The 14,901-nt window shown below is 46.7% G+C and overlaps 1 protein-coding gene across 1 annotated transcript in view; it reads right to left on the reverse strand.

Moving 5' to 3' along the window:
* Window positions 1-7,030, reverse strand: part of LOC307079863 (cadherin-4-like) — a gene marked incomplete at both ends in the record, with an annotated part of 41,093 nt that extends 34,063 nt beyond the window's left edge. The window contains 6 exon segments of the mRNA XM_079742368.1: window positions 297-335; window positions 338-420; window positions 423-467; window positions 2,561-2,705; window positions 6,475-6,630; window positions 7,022-7,030. Of these exon segments, the coding sequence (XP_079598494.1) occupies window positions 297-335; window positions 338-420; window positions 423-467; window positions 2,561-2,705; window positions 6,475-6,630; window positions 7,022-7,030 (477 nt within the window).
* Between the last annotated feature and the right edge of the window lie 7,871 nt (window positions 7,031-14,901).

Here is a 14,901-nt window from a genome sequence, read left to right on the forward strand (position 1 = left end):
ATCGTTTAGCACACACCAAAAAGTTTCTTAGCAGGAGGGGGGTCGGGGGGGGGGGGGGGGGGGGGGGGGGGGGGGTGTTTCATTTGTTAGGCTCAACCTCAAGTAAGCCTATAAAGTTAGACGGTGGAGGGTGGGGATCGAACCTAGTTACTTGACACTGGGATTTGCTCACCCTAGCCACTATCCCCTAGTGTCTAGCCACTATTGCCTAAGGCTAGCCACTTTACCCTCGGGGACGGTGGCTAGGGTGAGCAAACTGGGGAGGAGGAGGAGAGGGAGGTGGTTGTGAGGCTGACCTCGCGGTCCAGGCCAGCTGCCACGGTAACGATGTCCCCCCCGTCTCGCTGTTGATGGTGAACATGTTGGGGATTGGGTTGTGCGGCATTTGCGACAGGATGCGGTAGCGCACCATGCCGTTGTGGTGTTGTCGTCAGCGTCGAAGGCCGACACGTGCATCACGTACGTGCCTGGAGTGGCAGAGACAAAAATAGTCATTTCAACACAACAGGAGAAAAAAACAAGGATAAATTGTGCATTTTTGTTGTGGTAATAGAGAAACCTATTCCCGCCTTGAATGGCTGTTTTGTTTTGCTCCAGACATTCAACTTTTGCTCTCTCTGTGTCCTTGTGTAAGTGCTGACTCACTTCCTCCCCTAATCTTCCATTATTCTCCCTCTCCCTCTCTCTCTCTCTCTCTCTCTCTCTCTCTCTCTCTCTCTCTCTCTCTCTCTCTCTCTCTCTCTCTCTCTCTCTCTCTCTCTCTCTCTCTCTCTCTCTCTCTCTCTCTCTCTCCCTCCCTGCTCGCTCAGTCCAGTGGCCCGTAGTCCATTTTAATTGTCAGAGATAGGGATATCAAACCAGTGACAGCCTCTGTCAGAGGATAATTGTAACCGCAGCTTCCATTTCAAACTCCATTACATTTCAAAGCAACGTTTGCCAATGACTTGGCCAGAGGGAGTTTGCTAAAGGCCTCTCACAGAGTGGAAGAGGAAGAGAGAGAGAGAGAGAGAAAATGACAGAGACAGAGAGGGATAGTCAGAGAGAGAGAGCACAGCAACCTGATGGAACAGGAGGAGAGAGAGAGAGACAGTGGGAGAGAGAGAGGGATGGGAAATAAGAGAGCTGAAACCAGTGTTTGGTCTGTTTCCAAGAGGACAGACTATCAATCTCCAGCCGATCTCTTTTTGTAGAGAGAGATTGAGAGATGGAGAGAGATAGAGAGATAGAGAGATGAAGAATCACAACGTGTCACACAGCGCCTGGGTAATTTCATTAAGCTGCACTCTTATGGGGTTTAATGTGGGCCCTTTTGTACAGGCGTCCTGCGCCGCGCCTGACAGGATTAGGTCCCCTTAATGACTCTTTAATTTGGAAACTAATTCAAGTCTGTAATTGGCTTTCCATTGAAACCACTGGAGCTCTGCATTCTAGAACTCTCTTTTTATGATTATTGTTCAGCAGAATGCCATGCATGCAGGGAATGCTGGTGCGTTCAGGAGGGCATGGATGTGTGCATGTGTGCGTGCGTGCGTGCGTGCGTGTCCCTGTGTGTGTGGGCATTTGGTGCAGGGGAATTAGTGTACCATGTTTAAGAAAGAAAAGAAAGAAAGAACGAACAAAAGAAAGAAAGCTAGAAGGAAAGTCAATGAGCATCTGGACACCGTTCAGGATGATCCATGGTAAAATAAGCCATGGTTCATCTGCCTCACACACACACACACACACACACACACACACACACACACACACACACACACACACACACACACACACACACACACACACACACACCAACCCAAACAAGCCCTTTTCCTCTCTTCCCCTGTGAGGTGAGTCGTAAGATGGGCCACAGCTTGGTACATTTAACCCTCAGTTTGTGCAGTCCCCAGCACAGCCCGCCGCTCTCGGTGCTTTATAGCTGGTAGTATAGCGGCACTAAATGACCAACTGACGTAAGGGATGCAGCCAATGTTGATCTGGGAATAAATGAAGGTTCCGAATGCTTTGCAGTTTTGTTTGTTAGGCCGTACCATTTAACAGCAGATGGCTCTATTTTTATTCAGTTACATCGGCTAATTGTTTGTCATCTGTACGCTAAAGTGCCCTCGCTGAACCCCAAAACTACTGCATGTGTACGCTAAACGATGCACTCCCATATAGCTCATTAGCTGGCGTACTCCTCTACTTTAACCTTTTCTTCCTGTTAAACTGATTATTAGTCAATCAATCAAGCATCTGTCCTATTTGCACAAACGCATCTGCCAGGGCCCACTCATCCATTCCACTATTAATCATATCTTCCTCCTCCTCCAGATGTCAATAGTCCGACCTCATCCATTGCTTTTAGCCTTTTAGTCACTTCCTGGTGCAATGGAGGTGGTCGCCGGCCGAACATTGGTCCATCGAGCCGCCTGTCCCGCCCTTCTACTCCTGCCGGGATCAATCCGGCCAATCGCAGCTCAAGCGCCAGCCGATTGTCCGGCCAAAACTGTCAAGGATTTCCTCCAGGCTCCCTTGTACAACCCAGAGCGAAAATGGAGGCTTAAGCGGCCAGTGGTACCTGGCTTCGAGCCCTCGTCCACCGAGCCGTTGTAGACCTGGTTCCTGAACTCGGGCCGGTTGTCGTTCATGTCGATGACGTAGATGTACAGGTCAATCGGGTTCTCCACCTGGTTGCCGTTCATGTCCACCGCATGCGCTCTTAGCTGGAAGATAGGAGGTTAAGAGGTCAGAGGACTAGGGAGAGAAGAGAGTGATGCAGAGTGAAGAGTGACATGCAGCTGATCTATGCCAGGTTGGGTGTGGTGGTAACACAAGAAGCCTACTTGCACACATCTGTCTTTCTAATTTCATATTTACTAAGTTAGTATTGCATAACTGCCATGACATGTGGGTAATGAAAACGGTCTGTGTTGCGGGAGATTTTCTTTTTAATTTGATTAAATCGATACACTGTACATAAAAAAAGAAAAAAAGGTTGAACAAATTATAACAGAGGGAAGATAAAACCATCGTGAATTGTCGAGTAAACACTGAGAGGGAGTTTATTGCTTACATTTTACAGAGAAAAAATCAACAGCGACTGATTCTGTCTTATTTGGGAATTGATTGCCAGATCAAACAAAAGTGCTGCCGCAGGGTTTTGTTTGACTTCGGCATCAATAAACATCTCGTGCCCTTCCCCTCTCAATCTACCGTTCCATCTGTTTTCCAGTATTTATTGAAATACGCAAGGGGGGACAAAAGTACTCCAAAAAAGTTTAAAAGAAAAATGGGAACGCAGTTTTAATTTATCCACAAAGAACTGATTCATTGAAGGAGAGGTCTCACCGGAGCAAAGCAGACCTATTTACCCACCGCGACTAGCAGGTGTTGGATTTCACTATACATTCTTGCTTTAAATTCAGCAAGACTAAATTAAGCAAGGAATGAAGGAATTAGCAGCTAGGCTACCCCCTGAACCCTTTCTGCCAACATACACCTATGTAGTTTAATCAAAATAATCAAAACATCAAATTTCACAAGGAAATAAATCTCCCTGAAAATAAAGCGTGCCTGTTTCATAATCCCAGTCCTGGATCCAAGGTCCCAGTCCACTGTCTGACTTGAATCAAAGCCTGGAAATCTCTTGACCTCCTTGCTCAGACTCCCGGCATAGCGAGTCACTCAGAAATGCTGCTTTCTTGCCAACAGATGAAGGAGAACCCCAGCTAGTACGCCGCGTACAATTTGGACCCAGAACTAGAAATGCGATCAATCCAGGCTGCCAAAGAAATCCAGTGTGCTTACCCCTCTTGTTCTTACGTGAGGAAACTAAAGCTCAAGCAGAAGGTATAGCTAGATGACATCTCTAGGTTCGATTTCAACAGCCTTTACCAATGTGCAGAGTAAGGGTCAGACCGAACAGATCAAACAGGGCCCCCGGAACAAAGGACCACTCTGTGCTCACGTTAGCGTTTCTTAACTCAACTTGAGGTCTTTGCATCTCCTGTGCATTACTAATTCAATACTAGGCCTTCAGAGCGCGAGCCATGGAAATGTTTGGCGGGACGTTATATTGCATCAGGAGAAAGAACCCATTGGAATCCAAACAGGACATGCTGCAGTTGAAGCACAGGGTCCCAGTCAGCCCGTGAGATGGGAGCGATCTCTATCTTGGACCCCGTCTATACAGTGACAAACATGCCACTTTGAAGCCCATCTGTTTCCAGGACTATTTGTCAATGAAAACACAGGGGGAGCCGGGGAAAGGAGGAATCATTTAGTAAAGCACTAGAGAGGAATTATATTTTTCGAGAGATAAACCCATGAAGGGTAGAAAATATGTCTTTGACACGGCCAGACTTTCCATGGTTTCCACTGTGGGAGACAGGACCGTCTCTTTCTCTAGGTCTGAGTGGCTGACGACTGGGTACTGCATGGCCATTAAGATGGCACATAACTGGAATAGGCACCTGCCATCCAGCTAGCCAGCCAGCCCGCCAGCCAACCAGGCTGTCTTGCTTTTAGATTTTTTTCCGCCAGCACATGGAACAAGGAACCTTTTCCCATCTGCCTCTGCTGCACCCGGCAAGAAGAGCTCCTCTCCAATCTGTCCGCCCGTCCTCCCCTCCACTTCCCGCTCCTCTCTGCACCTCCAGGCCTATTGTATCTCTGGGTCTCTCTGGGGTTAATTGGACTTCACTATTTTTTTATCCTCTGCATTTTCTGATCTTGTCCTGCACCCAATATGTGTGTCAGAAAATGGAACCAGACCTGGGACTGCGGGAGCCCGAGTGTCCTTATCTCCAGCTCCTTAACACCCCAACCCAAACCTTCACCCACTTCCCATCCCCCTGCCCTGTCCCCCCCCACCACCTACCCCTCCGCCCACCCCACCCATACCCCTACCCCTGCTCCCACCACCCCTACCCCTACCCCTGCTCCCACCACCGCCGGCTAATTCAATAACAGCAGGAGGAGCCCGAGAGATTACTCGGCGTGCTTAAAGAAAGCCAAATGTAATTTTGCGTCCCGCGTGAAAGTTTGTTATCTCGAAAGGCAGGCGGAGGAACCCAGACAGGGACGGGGGTCCCGGTGGACCGCGGCGGCCCCTCGGTGCTGGAGATAACAGTGGGGATCCGGAGCACTTAAAGCGGCGCGGTTCCTAGAAGAAGAACGCACCTGGTCATGTGACTCTGTCTTGATCTCATGGCGTTTGTTCCGTTTTGAAATAGGGAGCGTGAGCTGAGCTTCATTCAATCAGATCGAGGAGGACGCCGTAACTATGGCAAAGTCACGTCCATACTCACACAGGACACGGAGCACGTAGAACTTCTTCTGTCAGGAGCAGAATTGGTTTCTTCTACAGCTTGGGAGTGTAATTCCTTATTTCTGAATTTTCTAATTGTATTTTAGGAGTTTGATTATATTATAAACTAATCTGTCTGTGTTTGTTCTGTGAAGCACTTTGAATTGCATTTGCCTGTCTGAAAGACGCTCTATAAATAAAGTTTGATTTGATTCGATTTTACTTGAGTTCCGTCATAACCGTCCCAGATAGGATCCTTGTCATTCCATAGGTTTCCTGTAGACGAATCAGCTACTCTTATTGTAACGGCACAGACTTGTGATCCCTGTAATGTCCAGTTTGTAAGTCCCAGCAGTGGTTTAAAGACCCTCCTTGGTTGCAGCCAAGTAAGAGTCCTGCACAGCGTCCCTCTGACCTCTCGTGCGTCCTATATGAACAGAGAGCCTTCCCCCGACAGCCTGCACAGGCTCTAACTTATGAAGCCTTCAGCAAGCCTCTGCCTTTCTTAACAAATCACTTCATCGATTTGTGCTTTCTCCTGGGTATAAATCTGTTCTCCTTCTCCTAATAGGCCTTGCCTGCCACAGCCATGGGACTGTAACTTTGTAACTTTGGTTGTAACTTTGACTGTAACTTTGACTTGAGCTCACAAAGACATGAAACTTTAACATGCCCATATACATATATATGTAATATTCGTTTTTTAAAGTTAGAATTTTGATGTCCTTTGAAAGCGTATTGCAATGCAGAACAATCAAATCAGAGACACAAGCACGGCTAGTTCTTCTACTGCTCTGTAACAGCGCTACGAGCTGATGTTTGTGTTTGAGTTTGTTTGTGCTGGGTTTTAAGGTTAAACAGATGATGGGGTGGATGGAGTTGCAGAGAGCTGGGCGGAGGAAGAGAGAGAGAGAGAGAGAGAGAGAGAGAGAGACATTGACAGAGATAGGCAGAGACAGACACAGAGAGAGAGACAGAAGCAGAGACAGAGAGAGACAGGGGCAGGGACAGAGACAGGGAGAGGGACTGAAACAGAAGCTGAGAGAGAGAGAGAGAGAGAGAGAGAGAGAGAGAGAGAGAGAGAGAGAGAGAGAGTGTCTGAAACAGAGGCGGAGACAGAGAGACAGGGTCTGATACGGAGGCTGAGACATAAAAGGGGGCCTGAGCCAGATGCCTACACTCACGTGGTAGGAGGAGCGCATCTCGCGGTCCAGGGGCTTGGTGACATACATCTTGCCCGCCACGGGGTCGATGTTGAACACCTCGTTGGGGGGCTGGTCGGCCCCCACCCCGGTAATGCTGTACCGGATTGAGATGTCCCTGTCCTGGTCCGAGCGGATCTGCACACACACACACACACACACACACACACACACACACACACACACACACACAGCAAAGCACAACAAAGCAGCTCGTCAGTATTCACATCACTTATTACTTTTCAGTCATTAAGCAGATGCTTTTATCTGAAAAGGTTGGGCATCATGCTCAGGACATTGAACAAAGAAACCTTTGAGTAGGAGACAGACACCCTCACCGCTAGATGATCTCTTCCCTACAATCTATACGTTGGAATGGAAATATTAATCAGAACTATAATCTTGCATTATATAATAACTAGTTAATTGAAAGAGAAGTTGTTAGAGATGTCTCCCCTCCCCTCTCTAGCTGAAAGGTGTTAAGATAGTTAGCATTTTGCATTGCCACTGTAGCCATGAAGCCGGATACTGAGGCCATGCCAATCGACAGACTTATGTTGTTTGTTACTTGTTTGCAGCTTTAGAGACATGTCCACTCCCGAATAGTGTATTGCAAATCAACTTGGTCACTCCTGCCATGGCTGACTTCATCCATGGACAATCCTAAACACTCCACGATGGTCGCTCTCTCCCCCTCACCTTTGTTTCCTTTGTTGTTGGGTAATCCATTACCTGTATCTTCCCATGACCAAGTTGTAAAATTAAATAAAATACTTTGCTGTCAGAAGTGTCCTAAAATTAAGTTGTTCTTCCTCAGTTGTCAATTGAATAGGTAATGCTAACATGTACCAGGTCACATGATGGTCAATGCCAACCTGCTCATGTAACAGGCAGACTGGTGTGGATTTCCCATTTCTTAATTCAACAGTCCATGGTAGACAAAAGCATTCAAGACACTTGCGTTTGAATGCAGACGCTGTCGTGACATTTCATTTCCTATTTTGAAGTGTATACGAATGAGATATTTATTATTCCAAGATCCTTCAAATTTTTATTCGTAACTTAATGTCATACCTGCAATCAAATTTTGCAGTGTATACCAGTCACTGAACATTTTGAAAAAATATGCATGGGCACACACACACACACGCACACAAAATAACGAGCAAACAAAATATCACAGATTGGGTTTCTGGGCTACGACACGTTCAAGGATTTCATTAGTGCTGAGGAGAATGCTGTGTGGTAGAAAAGAGACGGATTCAATTAATTTTAAGGAGAAAATAAAGGAAATCAACCGACATTTCCTGCCATGCTGACTTTCAGACATGGTTTCATAAAGACTTGCTGGAGAGGTGCTACGCAGAGCAAATATGTAAGTGCATAGAGACAATGAAAAAAAGGAACATGAAAAAGCATGTTTTTTAATTATGCTGCAATTAGAGAACTGACAGCATGAACATACAAGTAAACAACGACAGAAATAACACAGACAAGTCGGCGAACATAATGGTCTCTCTCGTTCATTCTTTCAGACACACACGCAGACATGCATGAAAGCACTCGCAAAAACAATCCCCAACAAACTAACACACTCACCAATCCGTGCACACAAATCGAACACACAATCACACGCATTGAAGCGCGCACCCGCACACACGAGCAATGATCTTTATTTAATTATGATGCCAAACGGACACAAGGGTGTACTTGTTTTCACTTCAGAAATCGCAATTAAAGTTTCCCCTGCAGAAGTTTCCTCCGGCAGATAGAAAGCCACTAGATGCATAAAGTATACCTCCAGGCCTCGAATGAGGACATTAAGTACATATGTCTGTGAGAGTCAAACTTCCACTTCACGCTCATTATCGAGATGTACCCAGTGGCGGCTGGTGATCAAAAAGGTTGGTGGGGCACAGTAATAGACTGAGGGTCTCTCTCTCTCTCCCCCCCCCCCCCCCAATAAAAATAATTGAATTGAATAGATTTGATTTCCTGTATACTGGTGCATTTTGGGGATGACCACTACCTATTTACCTACTATTCATTCAGATTCATAGCCTACATCCTGACTTGCAGGGCCTGGACAAGCTTACACTGCATATACAGACCTACTTCATTGCCATTCCACCAGCAATTGCTATTTGACCCATTGTTGTTATTCTGATATTGAGACAAATCATGATCACTGTCCTATAGCGTCCATTTTTTGTGAGTCTCAATGTCTACTTCAAATGCAGTTAGAAATATGGGACAGTTGCTTCATTTTGTTTATATGCTACAGGCCGAAAGACAAAATTAATATGTAACTTACTTGCTCCTTTTAAGTTTAACATTGCTTGGGGAGTCCAATTCCTCCACTGAAAAGGGTGGAAAGTGCTTACAACTCTCTGCTAGTTAGCGACCTATCTCTTCTCTACATGTAGTTGTGTTACGCGCTTGCTGCTGAGGGAGGTAGCCTATTTGATTGATTCGCTGAATTGTCCAATCATGTGGCGATAACAAAAAAGAAACGCGATACCATTGGCCTGGGGCGCACACTGGTACGACACAAGGGCGAATTTTCTTGCGCCAATGAAAAGCTGTCTCTGCTTGATAGACAGCAAAAAGTTATCGAGCTTACATTGACTTCAACGTGGCCGGCGCCCCTGACTTGGATGAGGGCTTTATTTCGAATGACCAATAACTAGCCTAGCCCATATCATTGATGTTCAGACGCATTTAAATAGTTGCTGGCAGTGACAAGTATACCACACAATTAAACAAGGATAAACGCTATGTATTTTTGTTGATTTATTTCGTATTGATAATAGTTTATTAATAGTTGGCAGATATATTCACGTGAATATTTCACGGAGGGGTGGCGACCTAGCGCCCTCTATTGACCCACCGCCACTGGATGTACCACTACGGGAAACAATACCCTCATAATCTTTGAAAACGTGTGTGAAATGTGTGAAAAGCTTGATTCTGCAGAACAGTAGAACAAGTTCATCCGCAAGGCAGGAGCAATCAATTTCCATCATCTCCCCTTTATAGTGGGTGGTGCTTCACTATAAAGGTTCTTTAGGGCCAAGCAGTGATAAGAGCAAAAGGGGCAAGCTCACCCCTGCCTTCTGGGCTGAGATCAGGATCTGCGTGAGGTGAGGAGACTCCCAGACAGTTATGTTTATGAAGAAATGCAGGAGTTAGAAAAAAACACCAAGTCAACAGTCTCCGAATCCAACCGAGTATGTATATTGTAATTTTCCATTACGACCTCCGGGCCGGTAATGTGGGGCGCAGTGCTTGGTAATTACGATTGATCAATTTAGGGCTCAAACAGGGTGTAAGAACCCCGTCTACCCCGTCTACCCCCCAACCCCCCCCCTCCCCCAAAAGCCTCCTAACTCCCTCCATTAGCTGTAGGACAACCTGGGAACATGACTCAACTCTCTACTAAGCCTCACTAATGCACATGGAGTGGGGCTGACACACACTGCTGCAGTAGCTCTCACTTACACACACAAACACACACACACACGCACAGTATGTGCACACACGCACACCCGCCCGCGCACACACGCACCCACACACACGTGAAGGCAGACAGACACTGACAAACAGAAACAGAGACACACATAAACACACAAAAAAGTCGGCCATGGAGGGACATACACATACACACGTAAAGGGGAAGACAGAGACACACACACGCACACACATACGCACACATATGTTCACACACTGCGAAAAACGCCCAACTTTTTCCCCGCGCAATCAGCGCCTATTCCAGGAGAGAGCCATGAGTGGACATAAAGAGTAAGACTCTGTCCAAAGTCGTCTCCATCTCCCACCACTCAGGGAACCAATTTAGCAGCGCTCCTGACACGCCGGGGATCTTGGGCCCGCCGAGAAAATAGCTGGAGCAACTAACAAGGACAAGGGAAAAGGGGACGTAGAAAGTATTCGACAGCTGTCATCCCAGCTGCTCCTTGGCGGCGAAATAACAACCCGTTGTCTTCGCCATCACTGCCATCACCGTCCTCCTCCTCCTCCTCCTCCTCCTCCTCCTCATCATCATCATGGTCGTCGTCGTGGCGATCGTCGACGTCTCCTTCGTCTCCTTCGTCCTCGCCACCCCCATCATGATCACCGCCACCACCGGTCGTCCGCTGTCGCACCATCATCATCTCTCTCATCCTCTCCCTCTCTGTCTACGGGGGCCACTCTCTTTTTCAATGGTGTTTTTATATATTTATTTGACTTTCACAAGGCGGCAGGAAGAAGAGGAAGAGGAAGAGTATCCCGGAGCAAATGAAGTCAAGGCCCGGGATCTATCAGGCTTGGGGAAGTGAGACGCACACACCACGCTCAGATTTAGACACCTTCCCTGTAGCGATTGCTGGAGAAGCTGTCACAACATGCTCCCACTAATGCTATTTGTGTGTGCGCGTGTATGTTTGCATGTGTTTTCTTAAGGGAATAGTGGGAAACCCCCCCATCCACCCCCATCGCCTCATATCGTGCTGAATTAATGCTGACAGCTACGGTAATTAACGGGTGGCGGGCGTCTACCGCTATAAACTTCAGAGCCACCACCCATTAAATGGCAACTCGCTAACAAATACGCTGCCAGCAGCAGAGTTTGAACTCTCTCTGTGCTACCATTAGCGCCCGGCGCGCGCGGATAGCAAATGGGACTCTACAGCACAATGACTCCATTTAGTATTAAAACACACCCGAAAATGATTAAATCTCCCCTGACAAAATGTTTCTCCCACACACTTATCCCCTCTTCGCTTCCGTTTCTCTCTCTCCGCCACACTCACACCACTCACTCTCTCTCTATCTCGTTCCTCTTTCTACCCCTTTGCTCATCTCCCTGCTAACTGCAATTCCCTCTCCTCCTCTAACCCTCTCTATAATCTCCTCTCTCTCCACCACTACACTCCTCTCCACCAATTTCTTCTGTATTTTTTCCCGTTTGATCTGTCCTCTCTCTTTCTCTTCCTCTCCCACTCCGTCTCTCTTTGCTTATGTTTCCGTGGGGACAGAAGCCATGCATGAAGAATGAAATTACTTGAATCTTCTGGCCTGGACGCCGGCCTATAAATCCTCGCCAGTCAGGAAGTGATAGCCCTGCGCCATTCCAATTGGGAATTGCCCCCCCAACCACCGACCACACCACCCAAACCCGGGATGGTGCAATGGGCGGGTGTGTGGGTGGATGCCTGCTGGGGGTGGAGGGGCCTTTTTATGCTACATATTTCAGAGAGAGAGAGAGTTTCAGAGAGTTTCATCCAATTAAGTCTAAGGCCCACAATGTCCACAATATACAACATTCAAGTTAACTTCTCATCTCTATATATATATATGTGTGTATGTGTGTGTGTGTGTGTGTGTTTGTTTGTGTATCTGTTCCCTTAACCCTGCATGAACAGTGATTTATTGATGCTTTAAATCAATAAGCAGCTGATCATGTTGAGCTGCTTTCCAAAACGTTTAAACAAGGTTTCCCGCCCACACCCTCTGTCGCATTTTGGACAATTCAATATTCATAAAGAGTGATGTGCTGACAAACTGCAGTTGTAACGACATGCCCTAATGATTAATAATGCATGTAATAAATCACACCCGCACACACACAAACAAGACACACACAAACTAAACACACACACACACACACACCATTTTTATCCATTACAAAAATCCAATAAAGAAAACTGTCATTGCATTTTAATCAGTCTCCTTCCTTTGTCACAGAGTACTGTGACAGGCAGAATGTCATTTAAATGGCGTTTCCCTTTGTTTTGCTGTTCGTCAGATAGAGAGAGAGAGAGAGAGAGAGAGAGAGAGAGAGAGAGGCTGGTTAATCTAATGAAAAAGACAGTATTGTGAGCAACACAGGAAGCGTGTGATAATTGTGTAAAGCACAACAGACGTTAATAAACAGAACACTCTCTCCCACTCCTTCTCTTGCTCGCAATCTTGCTCTCTCCCACGTTTGCGGTCACCAAACCATATACACACACCTACACACACAGCCAAGCAGGCTGGCTGGCATGCACGCACACACACACACACACACACACACACACACACACACACACACACAAACTCACACACACAGGCAGGCACACACCCACACATAGGCACACACAACCACACACACACATGCACACAAACATACACACAGACACACAAGACACACACACACACACAAGCACACACAAGCAAAGGGACTTATCCACCAACACATTCAAATCTGTCTTTTTGATAAATAATGAAATAAGGTCCTTTTAAAAAGCCATTTAATACTTACTACCTCTTTCTCTATAATCTTTTCTATATTTTTCCGTCTCATATTCTCTCCCTTAGATTGTCTCTCTGATCTGATGTTGTGTGAGTGAAGGGAGAGGTAAGATGAGAACAGCTCTGATACAAAGAAGATAAATTGGTTGAGAGGGAAAGACAAAGGCAAGGCAACCAGAGAGTGAGAGCGAGAGAAAGAGAGAGAGAGACAGAGAGAGAGGGAGAGAGAGAGAGAAGTGAGAGAGAGAGAGCGAGAGAGAGAGAGAGAGAGAGAGAGAGAGAGAGAGAGAGAGAGAGAGAGACTGTATCACCCTGCATCAGAAACCAGACACTGGCTAAATGACCTATTTGTCGACGGATCAAAGCAATTCCCTTCATTACTGACAACTCGTCTGGGTCTTAAGGAGATCTTATCAGTGAGCTTAGCTCCCCGTCTGTCTGGCAAAACGGAATCAAATGAGAAATTATCGTGATGCCACGGGCTCCTCTGGGAGAGAAACATGGCAGGGCAGAAGAGGGGGGGGGGAGCTGGATGAATCTCTCCTCCCTCCCCTCCCCTCTGCCTCCCACCCTCCACCAACACCACTCCCCTCTTCAAATCAAACACCATCGCCGGTGGACTAGGATACAGACCCATTTAAATACCGCATGGTGCTAGTGTTCATATCAGGGCTAAACAGATAGTTGAATCACACACACATGGGCAGAAACACACACATACTTACACATCCATTCATGCACACACACGCACGCACGCACGCACGCATGCACGCACACACACAGGAACACACAAATTCTGGTTGCAAGCGTTCATAGCTGACACAAAGCTCTAGGGTTGGGCTGTGATAGGTCCATCACGTTACCTTGGAAAGTCACACCACTATAGATATCCTTTGAAGGCTTCCTCCCCGGTAGCCTAAGGTAGCTCCGCATGGGTTATTCCACAGCAAGAATTGACTGACCCTGGTATGTTCGTACTTGAAGTTCGAACCCGGGCGAATCTTCAGTACTCCTCTGCTTTGTGTGAGATTGCGTGGGTCGAAAAAAATAATAGAAAAAAAAGAAGAAGTAACAACGGCATCATCTACCGCCGTATATTACATACAACATAGTGCTGCTGCTTTGACATTAAGAGTCCTCCACTCAGCTCACACAGTGGGCGACCGCAGGTGGACTATGAGAGCGAACCCAACGCGCACTCGAAGGACCCATCAAGACGCCCCTATGGGTCTTCTGTATGGATCCCTCGGACACGTTACACACTTAATAACACACACCTACAACATATCAGATACGGAAAATAGCTTTCGGGCGCTGGGACTGAAGCGGCCAAAGGCCAATTTGAAACAGACTCTGCTCAATAAATCTCACCCTAACCCTTGCCAAAATGGCTCCCATTGTACTGTCAAGTATATCTCCCACTGGGCCGGGCAATTTCTCTAGACTTGCTAGCTCTTTGACTCCAGGCTAAGCCTAGAGTCTGCTAAATATGCTTTGATCCTGCCCGCACGGGTCCACTGCTGAATAAATATGCCTGGGTTTCAATCTGTCCAATGAGAAGCTAACACTAGTCCAGGCTCATGGAACCACTCTTCACCCTTTAGCGCTGTCCGTCATCTGCTGATGCTAGGATAGGAGACTGGTCACAGGTTTATATCAACATCATTATGGGTGCATTTCCTTTATTATTGCAACCCGTTTCACTCCAAGCCATCCCTACAAGTACGGAAGGTTCCTTCTCAAGGTTTCCTCCGTGGTAATAAAGAGTTTTTCCTTGCTCTTTGGGGGCTAGGGTTGGAGGGGTGTCATAAGAAATGGTCTATGAAGCTCTTTCAGACCGTAACTGTGATTAACAGCTCCACAAATACAATTGACTTGACTTGGCCACAATGGAGAATATTCAAAGAACAAATGGAAAGAAATGGAACAAATGATACAGAGACCGGGCAGAAATAAGGGAATTCTGCTTGCATATACCGCGCAGCCGACAACTAGACTAACAATTTCCGAAAAAAGAAGAAACTACTGCTGAGGGGATCTCAGAAATATATTGTTTTCTTAGTGAAATCTTTTGGGGATTTGGTTATCATTAAATCGCCACTTGGACGCATTAGG

This window comes from Pollachius pollachius (assembly GCF_949987615.1).
Source record: "Pollachius pollachius genome assembly, chromosome: 8".
NCBI classification, from domain to species: domain Eukaryota; kingdom Metazoa; phylum Chordata; class Actinopteri; order Gadiformes; family Gadidae; genus Pollachius; species Pollachius pollachius.